This window comes from Xiphias gladius, chromosome 15 (genome assembly GCF_016859285.1).
Source record: "Xiphias gladius isolate SHS-SW01 ecotype Sanya breed wild chromosome 15, ASM1685928v1, whole genome shotgun sequence".
Classification (NCBI taxonomy): Eukaryota; Metazoa; Chordata; class Actinopteri; order Istiophoriformes; family Xiphiidae; genus Xiphias; species Xiphias gladius.
The window spans coordinates 29,269,720-29,289,518 of record NC_053414.1 but is presented as its reverse complement, the minus strand read 5'-3'; the positions used below and the strand labels follow the sequence as shown (position 1 = coordinate 29,289,518).

The following is a 19,799-nucleotide window of genomic DNA, read 5'->3' as shown; positions in this document are numbered from 1 at the left end:
CAGTTTTCAAAGAGATCTGAAAAGAGGTCTACGTTCTTAACATGACATGAATCAAGTTCATTGTTTAAACCTAAGTTCATTTATTGAACAATATCAATAAGAAAAAAAGAGTACAAGCATTTTTCATTACTTTTATACAAAACGTGTGTTCATGAAGTGTGGGGAGAAACAGAAGCTCTAGTCCATCCTGGCCTTCAGGGTTCGTGTGGTGATCTTGTCTTTCTCACTAACAGAGAAAAGAAAAGGCTGTCAATCACTGTAAACCTGTTATTCCACCAAACCCTAACCTGTGCATACTATGTTTGTCATCACTATACTTACATGACATGTACAATGACTCCCATGCCAGACACTGCATCCCTGTCAACTGCATTCAGCATTGCCTGGGAGATGGTCTCAAACAAGTCCTCTGGTTCCTGTATGATCAAACACATTTCTCAAATTAAGTCTTAAATTTTAACCAATTTTAAACTTAATATAAACAGACAATAGATATCTCAGAGAGGGACAGTTTCAACACTGTTGTTGTTGTTGGCTGTGGAAACAAACCTGTCTAACCTTGTAACTCTCTACCCAAAAAGTTATATCTGACAATCTTCCACGTGCCACTTATGGAAATGAATGTAACTTCCATTTAAATGTACAAAAATGCACACCTAAGGTTCCTCACTAGCTTGTAGGACACTGAAAACATGATATTTGCAAAAGTGGGGAAATACTTTGCACATGAATAAACTCTTACTATCTGTCTTTTAGCATCCAGCAACCAACCTACAGGTGTGACAGTGACTTCAGACTTCACACACTACTTACCATGTCCGGCTCCCACAAAGATTCACACATGCCGTACATCTGCTCCGAGCAGGTGCCACTCACAACGAAGTCTTCTGTCACCATGGGGCAGCCAATCAGATCCAGGGAGCAGATAAATGGCTCAAAGGTTTTGGGATCGAGTCCGGCAATCACAGGCTCGATGTAGTATGGCCCAAACCTAATGAGAGGTTCACACGTTGCCCATATTGTCTTTCACCTTCCATTTGAACACAAGTGCATGGATCTAAATTGAGTTCAGCTTACTCACCTCCTTTCATACAACAGGTTGGACACCATGCTCATAAAGGTCTTGGGCTTGATCTGGCGACCCTCCTTTAGCTCGTACAGGTTCAGTCTGAATTTAAGCCTCTGGGATCTACACACAATGTAGAGATGTGAAGTTACCATCGGTGTTATCAGAGAGAAGCTATCTATTCATCAGTCTTTACACATTTTACACTGGATATTACTGCAATTATCAATAAAGTCTCCAACTACTAACCTATGCTGTCCATGTAGTAATGAATTAGACTTCCGGCTTTTTCTAAATTAGTGTTTGTTGGTTCCAATACATAAGATCTGAAAGTTGTCAAAGTCATTTTGTAGAGTCTGAAATAAAACCTGTCATTATGCCCTCGAGGTTAAAGAACTGCCCTACCACTTTGATAGAGAGGTAAATTAAAGTTATACACACTCACACAGTCTGAACATCAGTGGCCAGGCCAGCCAGCCCAATGTACAGCCTCTCTCCCATGGGGAAGATCTTCTGGAAATCTGTGGTGACCATCTGAGCCTGAATGCCAAATCTCCGGTCGGCTGCTATCGCCACACAGTTCTTCCCCCGCATGGCCATGACGGCCCCTCCGTTATAGGACATAATAGACTGGATGAAGACGAAAAGGAGAGAGGTATGTCAGTTGGTGCTGAATCGATTAATGGATCAGCTGATTAGTCTGTTGAAAGAAAAGTTATCAGCAACAGTTCTGATGAGTCAGTTCATTGTTTAAGTCAATTTCAGCCAAACAAGCAGCTTAAAAATGTCAATTTGAGCTCTAAGAGTTTGTGATGAGGATTTTTCTTTTTTTTTCTGGTGTTTTATTGGCCAAACAGTTCAGTTGGTTACTTGAGAAAAGAAAATACAGTCCTGCCATGAAGCATAAAGGGGAATAACAGTACTACAACAAGAACCTCAACAGTGGCATCATGTAAAAATACAGAAAATGTGTGCAACATTTAAGTAACATAAAATATATGTTTTTCCTCAAAATAGTTATTTCTGAAACATATTTGATGCATCATATGTCAAAAAGCAATTGATTTCATTATTTTTAACCTACATGTGTAAACACGCAGCAGTTGTTTAAAATAACCGAAAGTGGAACTGAAGAAATAGCAGTAAAATAAGTGTTTTTATGGGACATATACAGTGGACGTTAATTCCACACCTGAAATATTTGTAAATCCAATGATATGTATGTGAAAAAAAACAGCCTTACTGTCTTGTCCAGATGGTGGATATCTGCTGCTTAGAGTAGCTAACTAGATTAAGTTGAAGCTTCAGCTCATCATGCTGACAATGTCTGATGCTGACACAAACTTAAATACAGTTTAACAACAACGCTGTTAAGTTAACCACTGTTATAAAAGCAAAATGTCCTGAAAGTGAATCCAGGAAAGAAGAACAACCTAATGTACAGAATACATCGTTAGCTCATGTGCGGGTAGGTAAGCTAAGTATTTAGCTTTCCGGCTGTCTCCGGCTACTGTTAATTTTATTCTTCTCTGTTGTTAGGTGAAAAATTACTTCAAAATAAAGTTATTCAAGGAACTCGTATTAACTTGTAAAACTTAGGTAACATTCTCTGGAATTGGATTTAACGCTAACTGTAGGTATCATGCTAGAGATGCCTATGAGCTAACAACATTAGCTTAGCCAAGCTCTTGTAACTGTTAGCCTTCTTCACTAATTTTAAACCTATTCTAGACAACGAACCATACGCATACGATCTAATGCAGGATATTCTTACCATTGTGATAGTGTTGCTGTATATTTTCTAACTGCTTGAACTTGCCAACTCCACTTCTTCTCAGCTATAATGGACTGCTAACTTCCCACAGTGACTACACGATTTAGAAACACAGAAATCAGACAACCATGATATGACAACCGTATTACGTCACCGCTTACACAAATGTAATTGGCTGGATAAACGTTGCTCGGGGCAAAGCGATATTTTTCATTGGAGACTATCGGCGGCGTTGAACGGCGCATGCAGAGTTTGGTTGAGGCGTGTTAAAGCGAAATTAAAACCGGGAGGTTCCGTAAAAATGTTGGAGGTGCGCTTAGTGCTGTGTTGTCACTGCCAGTTTCAGTCCGCTGCTGACCCTCGCCGGGTTGGGTATGTTTTTCTGCTAACCGAATGATAATGAATGACAGTGTCAAAAGTTTAAAAGAAGTCGTGGCCTGTCCTCAACAGCATCAAAACCTATTCAGTTGGCACAAATATTCAGCTAACACGGACAACCGCCTATTCATATTTCCTCAACTGTAATCACCGATTCACTAAACAAGTTAAACAATGAATTATCGAAATTCGGGCCAAATCATGTGTCTATTGACAAATAAATTGCCTAAATTCCTTTGCAACATACTGTTGGATGAGGTTTTGAGTAATATAAATCCCACTTCCCCAAGATTTTCACTACAGTGAAAATAAATTATGATTACATATCCTGATAATAACAGCTTTTGTGTTCATTTTGTGTAGCCTGGAGATGTCCCATTAATTAGGATGGTGTCGGTGTGAAAGTTTGGCCCAGTTTATGCTTTAAGGTTGATTTATTTAGCAGAATCAGGAAGACAAAGCGACTACATAGGTTTGTTTGAAAAAGAAAAAACAAATAATGGAGCTCTGGAAATATGTTTTTATTCCATTTGCTACTCATAGGAATACACTAAGTAACAAACATATATTACAAAAACCTTTGAGATAAAAGCAGGTCCTATTATACTGTAAAAACAAAAACAGTATACTGTACAGAGTTCACATCACATTAACCTTAAAAGCGTACTGGCTTACTAGACTGTAACTAGAGCTGATCAGCCATGATGGACCCTTTGCATTTGTCTGAAATATAAATTCTGTTACCATTGTGGAATCCGCTTTTCAAAATAAAAGCCTCCCTGTCTGAATTCATGACAGACTCGCACCATACCATCCACCCCTTTGCCTCAGCACATTAGAGATACAGATACAGGAGTGGATGGCATACTCTGGCCAGTTGTTTTCAATCAGTTCATACACTGTGTGGTAAATGTCTTGTGTCTTCATCTCTTCATGAAGTTGTCCAAGGAGGCTGGCGTCCTCTGGATGGAGTGGATATTCCTCTTCACTCTATCTTCTAAGGAAGAGCTGGCAGCACTCTCCAACTTCATGTCACTGCAAGAGAAAAAGGTGAGCATTACTAAAGCTGAAAATCAAACATGCAAGAAAGATTAAAAATGACGAGACACCAGGTAAACATTATTGGTGTAGAAACAGAACAGGAGATGGAATCATCACACCTTCATGTTGAGGAGAAACTTACTGGATGAAGCCAGCATGGCGGACATGCTTGGCATTTTGTTCCTGCTGCCTTTCCTGCTCGTCTTGCCTCTTGTATCGCTTCACATTATTCTCCCTGTCCTCCTCCCTCTGCTTGGCCCCATCCATCATCTCCCGCCTCTTTCGCTCCAGGTCTTCTGCAGAGAGCTTCCTACATCATACAGGAGAAAAAAAATAAAAATTACTGCAATCGATACAGTGTGAGTGGTGATTAAGTCAATGCTCTGAATAACAGATTACTATTCAAACGGCTTTTTCTGATTACCTTAACCCAAACATCATAGTCAGTGTAAGTATAAATTAACGCAAGTGGAGGAATTCAACCTTTGTTGCAGTGGCATTGAGTGGTATTTTGTACATTTTTAAAGACAATCAGTCTGCTTGGCGGCACATGCTCATACACTTTAAATCTACTTGCATGTACTGTTTTGAAAACAATAAGCTTTATAATAATTTACAATAAGCAAAATATGCACAAAGTTAGTAACAAGGGCTTAACATGGCCGCAACATTACAGAGAGGGTTTAAGATTGAACACCAACATTATAATAATATAAAAATGGTAATACAAAGGGCATAATTCCATATGCATGTAAATATTTTAATTGAAATACTGTGTTATTCATTGTTTGGATGACAGCCATTTATTTGGTATGATCGGAAGTGCTGTGAACTCGTACTTGGACACATGGCTCCTCTGTCTGTGGTAACGCTCTCTCTGGGGGCTGGAGGCTTTGGGCTTGATATTCCTGTCGCCTCTGTGTGAGGAAGAGGAGGAAGACTGACTGTCCCTGTAGTTCCTCTGAGGTGATCGGGAGTGGCTCCTCTCATGGCGCCCCGAGTGACTGGAGGGAGCTGAGGACTGGTGATGTCTGCCAGCAGTGAGCTGAGAGGGATAAATGAAATGTTAGGACTTGTAAGGGTTCTGGTCCAGTGAGCAATGAATCATTAAAATCATACAGTAGGTTACATCTCTGCTCCTTACTGACCTGTAGGCCGTAGCCTGGAAAATGATGGGAACGAGACTTGGTGTCTGCTGAGGAGTCATCTCGTGAATGTGACCTAAAAACAGATCAAAGACGATAATTCAAAGTTTACATGACTGAACTAATTGATTGAATATCATCTGCGTGCAAAAACAGCTATAATACACTGTATTCCATTATAGAAAATGTGCTATTTTACCATTTCATGTCATATGCTCTGCTGGTCGAGACCACATAGATCACATATATATGATCCAGTTATTTCTTAAACAATCGCCTTACATACCTGTGTTTTTTCTCATATTCCTCGTCTAAGCTCAAACTTGAACTTCTTCTCTTGTGCTTTTTCTCCTTTCTCCTCTCTTTGTCTCCTTTCTTCTCCTTTTTGTCCTTCTTCCTCTTCTTTTTCTTGTCTTTCTTGTCGAGATTCTGGCGCAGCTGTGAGAGAACCAAATGATGTTTTACGATTAAAAAAAACAAAAAACAAAAACAAAAAACACTCAACAAAGCCCCCGCTCTTGTTACGGTACCACTTTACTGACACAACTGCAGTCATCATGTGTGAATAATAAAGATAGTGGAAACATTGCTGAAATATGCTAAGAAAGTCACTAGATGTAAATACATAAGTGAACTGGTTATTTCCGGTAACCAAAAACAAAACAAAACAAAACAAAAAAATCTAAAAGAACATTTGTCAAAAGTCAAAACATCTTAAAAGGCCATCAAACGCTATACAATTACAAATAATGACATTAAAATAAATTTACCATTAATTCATGTTTAAATAACAATTTTACCATTTCTTTGATCTTCTTCATCTTCACTGGATTAGTCAAGACTTCCCTCTTCTTTTCTTCCTCACGTTTCCTTAAGAACACAAACAAAATATAAACTAATTTTCCACAGTGAAACGTAATTTCAGTACAAAATACACAAAACTAACCTGATTTCAAAGAGGGGGTCTTCCCTGATCTTGGCGGCCAGGTCAAGGTTGGAGGCAGGAGTGGCGGGGTTGAAGATGGAGCCTGGCAGGAGGCCGGTCTCAGCTGATGGACCGCTCTCTGGCTCCTCGTATTGGTCGGTGATCTGCTTGTCAATGGGACGTCCTAGCAGATATTCATCTCTGGACACCTGACCAGCGGGGCCCTGGTACATCCAGTCCAGGCGATCATCCTTCTTTCTGTCATCATACAAAAAAATATAACATGACTTATACACTACTTTTTTGTCTTAACCACCAAAACATCCGTATTGATAATATGAGAGAGAACCAACTTGATGGCACCAGTGTCCTCTGCAAATCTGGTCATTTCTTCTCGGGCCCGTTCCTCTTTCAGCTCTTTCTGGAGCTCCTCAATCTTCTTGCGTTCAGCCTCATATTTCTGCTCAGCTTTCCACACACGTTCAATGTTTTTCATAGTCTGGGGATGCCAGCTCTTTTTCAGGTTCTGTCAGAGGACAAGGGAAAACATTTTGTTGCTATATCAGTGAAAACTGCCAGGTGCTACCTTTAGTGTTCAAAATAACTCTGAACAGCTTTAACAGTATTACCCAGGAAACCAACACTTTTAACGGAAGCAGAATGATTATAAATGTCTGAAGGCAATCATTAGCGCACAGGGCAGATTTGAATGAAAACGATCTCACAGCACTTTGGAATAAATTTCTTTTTTATCCCAAGTGGTTCCAAAGAAATAGTGTCAACATTTTGTCTCTGTTTGATGAACATTGCCTTATACTGCCCTATCAGCTTTGTAATTCCTTTTAAAGAAGGAACTTGTGTTTTGGTGGAGGAAACAGCCCAGATGCTTCATCTGCATTGTTTCTGAATGGTATTCAAGTATATGGTAAAAAATGTAATAAACATACTTGTCAAATTTTTCAAAGTAAAATCAAAATCAGAGGAAAATTGTATTGGAACTCACATTCGGAAGAAATAAACTGGAAAAAAACGTGGATTTTACCTAATAATTTTTGTATTCCTAATTAAGTCAATGAAAATAAGTTGATTTCAAAACTTTACATAACATTTTTCCAATGAATTCTGTAATCTCCAGATATGTAGATGTTGATAACTCTTGTTCTTTTTGTGGACATGATGATGAAGCATCTGTCCATTTATTCTTTCAGTGTAAAATAACAATGAAATTTTGGTCTGATTTCTATTACCACATTTTCACTACCTCTTATTTGACTCACTTTTCTAGTCTTAAAGAATTTTTTTACTATTACAATATGAGTAATACATCTCTAAACTATGCTGTTATTATTTATTTTATTTTATTGGGAATATTCTTTATTCATGAAAAAAAGTTTTTTAGGTTCACAACCCTCTTTAGGGTTCAACTGTCCGTCGTTGCATAGATTTATTTTGTTTTTCATCCCTTATCTAATATTAATATACTATTTTGTTGTTGTGTAAAGTTCCCCTGTATTGTGTTGAGTCCTTGTTAGTACCTGACTTAATATGTACAACTTGATGAATTAAGCTAGAAAAAAGACCTAACACCACTTTGATATTTCCCTCCTTGTTGGTGATAATTATGTGACCTAATAATAATAATACAAATAATAACTATAGTGATCTACTAGAAATCCATGCCCTCTTCAGGTGTATTCGGCAAATTCTGAAGCAGAATATTTTTAAAACGACATATCTAACTCGAAGCTCACGCTCGGTCAGTTACGTTACCATTAAGCTAATGCAAACTAACGTAGGTTTGCAGTTTACTTTAGTAGAAGCTATTAAAATATCTACTCCTCATAACATGAGAGCAAAGTTAAAGTAAGTATTGCTGAACTGAACCAATTCCAAATAGGTATTAACTTGTGTTGTAACAACTGTGTAGTCACCAATAAGCAAACGTATATCTTTTAACACCCATATTCTGAATGGAGTTTCGTATTACCAGTCTCTAAACATTGGAGAAAGCGTCTATCGTGGATGAGATAGCTCATACTTACAAGATCACCGCCCCCCATCTTGAAAAACTCGCCGTTTCAGTCCAACAAGAAATGGTACTGGAGAAATTTGTCCTTTAACGCCTAACGGTGGAGGAACGACCGTTTTAATGCTAGCTAGAAAATAGAGCCACTGAGGCTTCTGTGAGAGCTTGAGTTTTACGTATTTCCTGTTTGTGTCCTTCACGTTCCGGTTCCAGCTCATGATGCCTTTCGAGCCCCTAACGTAAGCTCCGACATTACAGATATCCCGTCGTGGAAAAAAAGTCAAAGATATGACGCAACATGACTTGCTAGTGGTTTAGGTTACAATTAAATTACTAAACGAAATTGTGACAATATACATGTTTTGGGGGTTTTTAAATAGTTTGCATAAACTATATCATATACTGTAATTAAACACATCATAAGTCATCCAGAGCTCTCATCTTGGAAATTCTGATATTTTTTTGCTGCACTTAAACCGGCATCCTGACCCTGAAGGCCACAGTTTCATAAAAGCCTGACTCATGGGTTCCCAGCATTTTTGGTTTGTGACCTCTTAAAACTAAGCATTTTTAAAACCATATTTTGGTTTTAATGTGGACATAAGTTGTTAGCAGTTTAACCAAACAGCAGTGTGTCCTTCCCAGTTTCTTTTTAATGCTATCTTTAGGCCCCAAGAGGTGAAAGTATCTACTATTACACAAGAAAAAAAAAACATTATGGAGAAGTCAGGGGAAAAGATGGTGTAACAGAAATATACTTTGAGTTTCTTATTTCTTTAATCATCTTTTGGCGCCACAGATTCATCTTGGGATCCTTTGGGGTGTCCAGAACCACTGGTTTAACTACTACATTAAAAACAACTAAGAATATTTATAACTGCATATGTAAGAACCACATCTGAATGTACAGAAAAGAAAATGTTGGTATCATCTGCATGGTAATAGTTGATCTATGATAAAATAATTACAGGCTCTAAAACATACAAAACTGCTGCTACTACACATAATAGTAATACTAATTAAACTACTGCCACTAATAATAATAACAATAATGATGTTTGATGTCTTATTTTGACAGTGCAAATAAAATTTCACAAAATAATTAGCTGCTTCTTCTTGTCTTTTTCTGTAGATAATGGTTCAACACAGACACAGAATATAGCTTTTTATTTAATAAAGAACAATAATAGATTAAATACAAGTTATTACACCATGATACTTAACTTATTAAAAGTTTTCGAACTTATTTTATTACAGTGTCCACAACTAAAACATTTACTATAGCAACCAATTTTTTAAAAAGTTGTCCATTTTGTTCTACTGACCATAATAAAAGAAAATATCATGAGCCTATGTATAATAACATCAACAAACAATAATAATAATAATAGTCAATTTGCAATAATTGACTGATGTTTAAGCACTATCATCCATTTCTTATCCTCTATACATAAATACAGCAATCGTGAGCCTGCAGTAATGCAAGCTCCCTAATTATAGAAATCTCAGCCTAATGTCTGTGATGGTGTACATACATCCTAATAGTGTTTTAAACTGTAAAGCTGCTCACACTGCTTGCTACCGAACTACTGATCATTCAGTATTGATTATGAAAGTTAACTATCCAGAACAAATAACCTAAACAATTTCTGCTGCATGTATTGTTCAAATGCATCTTATTTCATTTACTAGACTGCAAACACAGCCTTTCACTGCATGCTAATCAAATGCTAGTCAAATCGTTGTCATGTTACAACAAAGCATTTTGTAAAATGATTTGCCAGTGTTGAGCATGTAAAAGCTGCAGCTTCAGACACACCAACATCTGTTAATGAAATGTGTTGAGAGATAAGCCCATGCAACATTCTTTGATGATGATCCGACATGCAAATGGTTATTGAGCTGTTGATATTTGGAAGAACTGTCTAAAGCCACTTGATGAGGTACATCTGGATAGTACTGGTAGGACAACTGTTTGCTTCCATAGAGGTCTAAACCTTTTGAGGCATGAATTTTAAGATTTTCTGTTGTACATTTCTCTAAACACAACATTGACATATTATTGCCATATGAAACTGTAATAAAAAATGTGTTAGCAAAACAGTTGCCTAATTACACATCCAGCAGAACAGAGTAACAATAGCAATCACATGGAGCCATGTATTATCACCACCTGGAGAATGTAACATTCACTGTCCTTTCAGCTTGGTTTGGTCTTCACCAGTCCTTTAAGTGAAACATGCGGCTCTTCAGTTGCTAAACAGTATGCGTCGCTACCTTCACCAGCTAGTCGCTAACTTTGTCTGTCTGCTGTTTGGTGCTGGGCAATTAGTCTACAGCGGCTTTATCAGAACCTTTTTGCTGACACCAGCTGCTTGCTGCTGGAAACAGGGTTTATGAGAGTGGTGAGACTGACCCAAAACAATAAAGTTGCTGCCAGTTAACCAAAACAATGAGCTCAAATATGCTAAAAGTGCAAGTGATGGGAACTGCTGAGTCGAATTATCTGTTAGTTTGTCATAATGACCAACACCTATCACATTACATAGTCATTGGATCCATTGTTTTAAAAAATATTCACAAGGGCAGCTTTAAATCTCAGAACTGCATAGGCCACTGGATGAAACTACGTTCCTGGACCCATGATGTAATGAAGTGCCGCTTTGTACTGGAAGCCAGCAGCTTGTGTTGACAGGGTTGATCTGTGGAGTCATGTTTGTGCCAGATATGGCCGCTGTCATCAGCATGTCCCAACAGAAACCAGGATTCATTTAGCCAGGCAGCATTTTCTCTCCAAGTCCAGCTTCATCTTCTTGTTCTCACCTGACAGGAGTAGAGGCACTGTCCTCAGCTCCTGTGACCGCTTTGCATTTTTCTGGTTCAGTTAGTACTGATTTTTGAGTTTACCTTTTTCACTTCATTGTAGCACTTAGTGATTCTTTGCAATGTATTACATCTGGTAACTTGAACCCGTGTTCACATTCTCCTACTGTATGATCATTCTCATTAATAAGTGTTTTGCCATCAAAACTGCCATGACCACAAAATAACACATTTTTTGGCAAATATTAGCCTTTGTAGTACATGGAATTCCCATTTTCTATATTATATGATATGATATGATATGATATGATATGATATTATTGTGTCAGCATCACATCAAAATCACACTAGCTCTCATTGTGGAGTATCACAGGACACTGCCATAGCACAGAATTGTCTGTTGTGCTTCCATTTTGTTTGCGTACCATTTGAATTACTTACATACCAACATACACACACCTAGTTTAGTGGCATGTACTGTCAAGCGTCCATATGGCTTGCAACCTTTTAAAAAGTAAAAAATGCTGTATTATATTCCAGTATCTCATCACAACTTGTGCAGTTGTGATGTCACTGTCACTCATACGGTGACAGTCTGAAACAAAAAGATAATATCATCACTGTCGCTTTCTATGTTCAAAGGCATGCTGCCTTTCAAACTGGTTAAACTGTGTTGAAGACAAACACTTCCCAGACTCTTTTAGTAACACATTTGATTAATTTCATTGTAAACAAGTTAAAAAGCCACCTTCAGTTGAACTCTAGCTCTAGGAGCAATGGAAGTCCGGCAACAGGCTTCAGCTCGGTTGCCTCCTCAGCCACCTTTCACCTTTAGTAAACACAGAGGACAGTTTTATCCACAGAATCAGTAAAATTCATGTTTTTTTCTGTGTGTTATAACATTTAGGCTATCACTGAGTTAGCCCAGTTGATAAATTCACAGGACCGTAGATGTGTTCTTCCATCCAGCTTTCATGAGTAAAAGTTTGTTCAAACTTTTCTTCTTTTCTCTATTCTATCGTAAAACTATGACACATCTAAGACAGAGAGGGGAACAGATGGTAAACCTTTGTTCAGTGATGAAATTAGCTGGACTGCCCTGCCACACTGGAGACTGAGGGGTCTGTCTCACATTTCAGCTTCAGCTGTGGCTCTGTGGTGTCAGACACAGACACGTTTGAGGATGACTGAGGAGGTGTGGATGCATCAAAGCCCTTATCCATCCTGCCATCTCCGTTTACCCTCTCCTCGCCATGTCCTGGCGGGGACTCATGTGTGCGCATGTGCTTGGCCAGGTGGTCATTCCGCATAAAGACTCTGGGGCATAATGCACAGCTGAACTTCTTGGCTCCAGTGTGCGTCTGCAGGTGGCGCTGCAGTTCATCAGAACGCGTGAATCTCTTGCCACAGAAGAGCCAGTTGCAGACAAACGGCCGGTCCCCGCTGTGCCATCGTAGGTGCGCCTTCAAATGGGAGGTCTTTGCATAGGCTTTGCCGCATCCGGGGATGTGGCAGTTGTGCATATGCTTCCTCCTGCTGTCATCAGTGCTCTGGCCCAGTTGTTCAGCGTGGACGCAGTTAGGGCAGCGACATACAGCCTGACCAGCGCCTCTGGAAGAGGAGCGACGCTGGGACTTGGGACGGGCTGAGACAGAAGTCTCCTGTGGCTCCTCCAGGGAGAATGGTTCTTGCTGCAGCATTTCAGGGCCCAGTGGCTCCATCTTGAAGCCATCCTGGGGAAAAAGGTGAGATGAGTGTGAAGCTGGGGCGTGTTGAGCCGGAGGCAAGGTGCACAGCTGTGGGTCTGAGCCGTACGGCCCTAAAGAGGGCTGCAACCCCATGGAACTCCCTGGACTCACTGAAGGCAAGCCTACACCTTGACCCGTCTGCAAGTCTATCCAACTCCCTGGTTGGACATCCCTGTGGAGGTCCCACCAGGAGGGGATGTTCATGTCTTCTGAGTTGCCACTGGGTGGTGCTGTCCGTAACCAGGGCTCGTAAGGGTGGGCCATGTGAGTGGCTGGTACAGGTGCAGGATAGTTGATAAGGTCAGCCGCTCAAATTGTTGTTCACTATCTTTTGGGTATGGCTGAGAAGATTACCACATGCTGGGATATAGATGCATCGAAAAAAACCTGCAAAAAGAAAGATCAGACAAAAAGTTATCTCTTTTAATCTCTGTTGTCTCTCTCAGTTACATTTTCTCAATGTCTTCACTGAACCACATGCAGCGACTTTTAAGTCTTGAGGTCCTTTCTCAGTCTGAAAGACTTGGAAGTTACTCAGCTTTTGAACTAAATCCTCTTGTCTACAACATTTAAATAACCAACCCCACGCAAACCTCCTTCATCGTTATGGATACCGCAGTTCTCATGCTGCGTGGCCGTGGAGATAGAAGAGAGGGGGAGACAGACGTGTCCAGGCAGAAGCCTGCCACATGCATCCGCTGCCAGGTACTTCCCATGGAGGACAGTCAAAGAGAAGCGCAAAGAAAACAACATCATCGGCCCTTTGCAGAGGCACAGGCAGCAGCGGGGGGAGATAAATGCTGGTGAGATGGGGGGAGGGCCGAGTGAGAAGGGAGTGTTGACAGGAGAGCAGTTTGGTAAAGGAAGAAGTTGCAGGGAGGTATGGCTGCAGGCCAAAGTGTGCTTGTACGTCTCTGAGGTTTGTGGAGATGAAACCTGGCAGACAGGAGAACCAGTTTTTTTATGAATCACACATGATTTACAACAACAGCCCTGCAGGCAAGTTTCAAAAGGAGCCCCGTGAAATGGCCCGCATTTTAAACACTGGCAGCACAAAGCATCAACAGTTGCAGACTGATGGCAATCAAGAGTCCAACAATAACATGAGAAAAATTACGTTATGCATATAATTATGGGCACACGCATTGAAACAGGATCCTGTCCCCAACACACTCAAGGTATGTACACTTGTGCACAGCTGAACAGTGTTAGTTAGCCATCCCCACATTGGAGCCCCACTAAGGAGGGGTTCCGATTTCTAAGGGAGCCACAAAGCTAGTTAAAGCTCAACAATTCTGTGGACATTTGTGGAAAGAAGCTACCAGCCTACAAGACTTGTGCTTGGCTCCGAACATGTCCTAGCCCCAAACAATCTTGTTGACTTCCACCACACCCCCATCACCTAACATCTACAATTATCTTTACAGCAGGAAACAATAAAGTAGTCTTAAGGCTTAGAGACTGGTATCTTAATCTTGAGATCACTTGGTGTGATACCATTTCTGACATAGCAAACTGCACAAGGTCGCCCCGAAACAAGAGGTCAAGTGGAAGACATACATCCAGTATGATATGTAGATCCATTAGAGGCAGGCAGACTGCACGTGGTTCAGCCCACAGGTGGTGTCACTGTGACAGTTAAAGATCCCCTGAGTAGATGTTATTTTGTTAATACAGTGAAACCAAGAGGATTATACGTATTTCTCAAAGCTTGAGTCAAACCCACTCAGAAATGCTTTCTAGTCGCAATGAAATCGTAAAGCAATTAGTTTGAGATTCCTGTAATGAAAGGTCTGGTGTTAAAGGTCAAGCTGATTTATTTCATGTCGGCCTGGAGCCAGAACTACTGCTCTGTAATTTTTTGGGAATGCGTCTCAGACGCACGGCAGAATGGTCCCCCCAACTCCACTGTTACTGACATGACCGTAAAGAAACCAAGACAGCAGCATCCTCCTCTCTTCGCTAAAGTGCTGGGAGCGTTCCGAGCTCCGAAGGGAAACAGCTGGCATAGGGGGGCCCCTGGGGGGTGGGGGGGTGGGGGTGGCAGCCTGGGAGGAGCAGGATGGTACAGAGCTCTGGTCATAAAACCTGCCCGACCAAGACCCAGCACAGCCCCCAGTTTACAAGGTTGCCATCCGGAAGATGCACGGAGAGGGAGGGATGAGGAAGAAAGAACTCAATTGGTGATTTTAAAAATTAAAACAGTATAATATGAGTTCAGTTGTTCTCATGGGCTTAATTTTCAATAACCCAATATTTCCAAATTTGCAAACCTACTAATAAGTAGTTCCCAACAGTTGCTGTCCTTTTTCGAACTTCTGATCTGCTGCTTTATGATTTCACATCAATAACATTTTGAAGTCCATCTTCCAGTATAATTTACAGGTCCAGTTAAATTCTCAGTCTATCCAGCACAAGTCTCCCATCCCATCTTATCCCAGATGTAGAATGACATATTGACAACAGAAATGCTGACTGTCTGTGGACAATCCAAGCAGGCTAGTTTGGGTTAAATGGCATTTACAAGTAGTTTGTTTTAACCTGCTGGGAGATGGGGCTAGATGGGTGGAGTGGAACACATCAGTTCGGCAGAGGTCAGGTCGGCTGTCAGACGCATGTACCATCGTGAGCTTTAAACGCTTTTCTGTTAAAATCAAAACTTTATCACATTTGCTAAGTGCAATAATAAAGAGGAATAAAACTGATTTTATATTTATAATGTGCTTTGACTGGATTTAAACCACAATGTCATTTGCACACCTGAGTGAAGGATTAAGTTAGTGACATAAAAAGCTTGAGATGGAAGGCTAAGCTCTCTAATCGGGTTCTCTGCTCTTTAACTGTAATTTGACTATGATTATGTGCAGGGGTAGTTTAGATATGGATGACAGCTTTACTTCCTCAGTGATTTAGGAGTGTCTGTGTGATGCTGATTCGCACACAGTTGTGTAAAATGCATTCTCTGCTGCATATTTTACTACAATTTATACAGCAGTTCTCTTGACAGCAGCTTTTAAGAGCGTTTTTACCCTTCTCTTTCTTTTGAGTGCAAACAGATATCTATTTCACATGTGATTTACAGTCTCCTGAGTCGCCATTATCTGCCGCTGTACTCTAAGTCTGAAAGCCGATTTTGACACTCCTGACTTTCTTAGTAAAAATGCACAAAAACAGGCTGCATGTCCCTCCCAGTGCTGACTGTCACATGCTGCCCCGCAACAGAAACTCATCTGAAAACCGTTTTATATGCTTGATATCTTTCAGTATTTATGTCTTAATGGTCAGAGGAATGAAATATCAACCATACAGACAGGATTTTATTCAAGAGGAGATGGACACAATGTGGCACCTATTCTCCTGGTTTTGTATACAAGTCAGAATATATACTTAGAACTTTACACTTCATTTCTGCAGCTATCATCATAGTACCTTTTAACTTTTATTGAACCATTATAGTTACTTTTCAGATTAAAAATTTACATACAAAACTTGTGATCAGTTTACAAAATATGATGCATTGTTTTAGATTAAACTACCCAACGTTATGTGAAGTTATTAAAATTATCCTGACCTCCGTCAATTACAACGTTAAAGTACCACTTACATATAAAACATCAATAGTAATGATCCAATAATATGATAATATAATAATAATATATAATAATATAAGCCATTCTGGATATTGGTACTTTTATTTTTGATACTGTAAATACATTGTGTTGCTAATATTTCTATACTTTTAAAACTTGGAATGTAGGACATCTATATTTAAAGTGCAGTATTGCTACAGAAGTAAATGGTTTGAATATTTCTTCTACCACTGCATATATATCTTAATAACAGCTGCATATGAAATACTGATCAATCACCACAGTTAAGATATGGCATTTTTCAATGAAACCCTTCCTATACAAACATAATTAATAAAAACACATTCATTTGACGGACATCACCGAATCCCATGATGTGCGCTTTTTAATAACTGTTTACCCTACATTAATAATCAATCACTGAAACTTAATTCCAAAACTTCTTCCTCTGTTGAATTTAAGAAAGACTATATATTTGCCTTTCATTGTACATTCATTACTCTATAGTTTTAATAAGTATCACAGGGTCCCTGGGGTTTGTTCTTATGGGGAGCATGAAAAAGTTACAGAAGTCTACTATAAATAACATAAATACGTTTCTAGATGGAAAAAAGAGGAGCAATAATGGCTTTAGATCACAATTTAAAATTAGCAGAAAAAATGAGTCACGCCAAACTTTTATTACAGCATTAACATGCAGATTTGATTAGTTTTTCATGACCCCCCCCCCAATGTTTTAATTGTTTCAGGTGAAACCATATTTAAGGTAAAAATTTTAAGACGAAAGAAGCTCTGAGTAAGTTAAACACTAGGCTACATCCCACTGAAACTGCCAGACAAACTAGTCAGCCTGCTGTGGAAAACTGTCAGTAAATTATAATCCACACTTTTTTCATATATTCAATACATATTAGTAATCAGGACAAGAATTGAGACTTTACTTGCAAAAAAATAAATGACATTATTTTTAGGTTTAATTGAAGCTGTCATGCACTCTTTAGTGAATTTTCAGTTTCTGTCAACAAGTTAAAGGAGTTTTAGTGTGTATGTCATATCTACTAAATGTTCTGTTTATTGAAACTTGTTTTTAAGAAGTTTTTAACCTGTATTTTTCTCTTTAGTCTACTTTTCATATAAAATGATTTTTCTCATATGGGGATTTTAAGTTCCCTGTAGCTGATGTGAAAAGCCTATGGGACGTGCCTACATCTTAATAAATGATTAATATAGTAATTCCTGATAATGTTCATGAAGATCAATAGATTTATGATCCAGATAGCTCAAACAGATACGGTTACACTGACAGTAGGTCGTGACAGCAAATGAAAATTCCCGTGTTACCTGTTTTCCCTGCTGCTGCTGCTGCTGCTGCTGCTGTTATTTTCTTGTTGGAATAAATGCACCCTGTTTGACGAAACTTGGTCTCAGCTCAGCTCTGCTGCCTCTTCCCTCTATCGAAAAATGCCCAGAGAAAAATAACATCCTCATCCCTATTTCATCAGATTCGCTCCATCGCAGACGGTCCCGGTGCGGCGCGATCGGCGTTTCTGGCGCACAGGGTAAGCAGCATTCTCAGCAGTGGCAAACTTTTCGATAGGCTTTGCGTCTTGAGTCTCCCCAGGCTCCGCCCCCCTGCTGGTGTGCAGTCTTCCCCCTCTGAAGATGCGCCCTCCGCGGCTGGAGGCGAGGAAACGGCTCGCTGTGGACAAAGTCGGGGATCAAAGCTGGAGTGTGTCGCAGCTGCCAGCGGTGGAGGAATATCACTGAGCAAGGTCACTCAAGAACTGTGTCTAAGGACAAACTTGAGGTACTTGTACTTTACTTGAGTGTTTCCATGTCGTGCCACTTAAACCTCTACTCCCCTACAATTCAGAGGAAAATGTATAAAATTTCACTTTTTACTTTAATCCATTTATTTGACAACCTACCAGTCACTTTGCCAAGATCTTTCATACAAAACATATGATGAGCTTTATCATATTACGCGCTTATGGATAAAATCAACCACCACTATACAAAACTGGCCCCACCTCAAAGAGACACGACGGTAAAATGCTCCTTACACATGAATGCATTAGCAATGATGTTCTGATAATACATAGCCTACTACTCACAGGGTCCATTTTTCTGTATGGACTACTTTTACTTTTGATACTTATTCTACATTTTGCTTCTAACTGCATACTTTCACCTAAGTAACATTTTCAATGCACGGCCTTTACTTGTACTGGGTTATTTTTACAGTGTGGTATTTCTGCCCGAGTGGTTCACAAACTGGGACCTACCTGAGGACCTGCAGGTGGTCCCTCATAAAAAGTGGTTGTTTTTTTTTAATTTGATTATAAATTTACTAGATTGTAAAACATCTATTTTAGTTTCATTCACTTTGTTCGCATTCTGTATGTAGTCTAACAACAACTACATTTCTGTAAAGTCTAATATGAACAATACAACTGTACCAAACAACAAAAGAATCCACAGAACGTAGAAGTCTTAAATAGTGATGTCGGACATGACATGCTGTGCTGAGGAGCCTCTGCTCTGTTACAGTTGGAAAATGGACTCCTCGACGACAGTGTTTTATTCTGTCAGGGTGTACAGGAGGGGCTTTTATTTTGTCAGTAAGTACAAATAGATTTATTAGAAATATCAGTTATTACAACTCGTGCATAACAGTTACTGACCTTAGAAATAATAGTTTGACATACAAATATGAACTCAAAGTCCTCTTGCTAGATTTTTCCGGGGCTTTACTTCACTCCACTGATTGAGGAACAACATCAAATCACAATTTTTCTGTCAAACCACAGGTTCTGTTTTTCTTTTTTCCTAGTTGACATGAGGAGATGATATTTACTCTGCAGATCAAACTATACACGTACAACTTTAAACTTCATTTCTGCAGCGCGTTTCTTTGAAAACTACAAACTGTTTAATAGTTCACATAAATATAACACCAATTTATTAGGGATTAGGTACATCATCATGATGTCTTATGTCACACTTTTTTATCGTTATGGCGATGTAGCAAATTGAGATACATTTTTACGTGCTGCACAGCACTGGTGCAGCAACCCAGTCGGCGGAGTGACTGCAGCCTGTGAATCAGATGGTTGAGACCTGGAAATCCCTTGATTGCGGACACTCCTGAGAGGTGGTTTGGTCCAGGCTAAAACGCAGGCACAACACACAAATCTGAATATCTTACTTGGCAGAAAACAGCCACTTCTGTGTGCACCAGTTCTGCTTATCAAATGGTCTGGACCCTTCAGAGCAACAGTGC

At 39.6% G+C, this 19,799-nt stretch overlaps 3 protein-coding genes across 3 annotated transcripts; all 3 read right to left on the bottom strand.

Moving 5' to 3' along the window:
* Positions 1–56: 56 nt before the first annotated feature.
* On the bottom strand, positions 57–3,006 carry psmb3 (proteasome 20S subunit beta 3). The gene is made up of 6 exons (XM_040145750.1): positions 2,841–3,006; positions 1,512–1,696; positions 1,082–1,189; positions 814–991; positions 322–416; positions 57–226 (listed from the first exon to the last, which is right to left on the bottom strand). The coding sequence occupies exons 1-6, from the start codon at positions 2,841–2,843 to the stop codon at positions 178–180; spliced, it is 618 nt and encodes a 205-aa protein (XP_040001684.1). The 5' UTR covers positions 2,844–3,006; the 3' UTR covers positions 57–177.
* A 991-nt stretch (positions 3,007–3,997) lies between these two features.
* Positions 3,998–8,550, bottom strand: cwc25 (CWC25 spliceosome associated protein homolog). The gene is made up of 9 exons (XM_040145118.1): positions 8,372–8,550; positions 6,683–6,855; positions 6,351–6,587; positions 6,205–6,274; positions 5,691–5,842; positions 5,408–5,480; positions 5,099–5,304; positions 4,402–4,569; positions 3,998–4,253 (listed from the first exon to the last, which is right to left on the bottom strand). Exons 1-9 carry the CDS (start codon positions 8,387–8,389, stop codon positions 4,142–4,144), a joined length of 1,209 nt encoding a protein of 402 aa, XP_040001052.1. The 5' UTR covers positions 8,390–8,550; the 3' UTR covers positions 3,998–4,141.
* A 3,713-nt stretch (positions 8,551–12,263) lies between these two features.
* On the bottom strand, positions 12,264–13,190 carry LOC120800718 (transcription factor Sp6-like). The gene has a single exon (XM_040147006.1). The coding sequence runs from the start codon at positions 13,188–13,190 to the stop codon at positions 12,264–12,266; it is 927 nt and encodes a 308-aa protein (XP_040002940.1).
* Between the last annotated feature and the right edge of the window lie 6,609 nt (positions 13,191–19,799).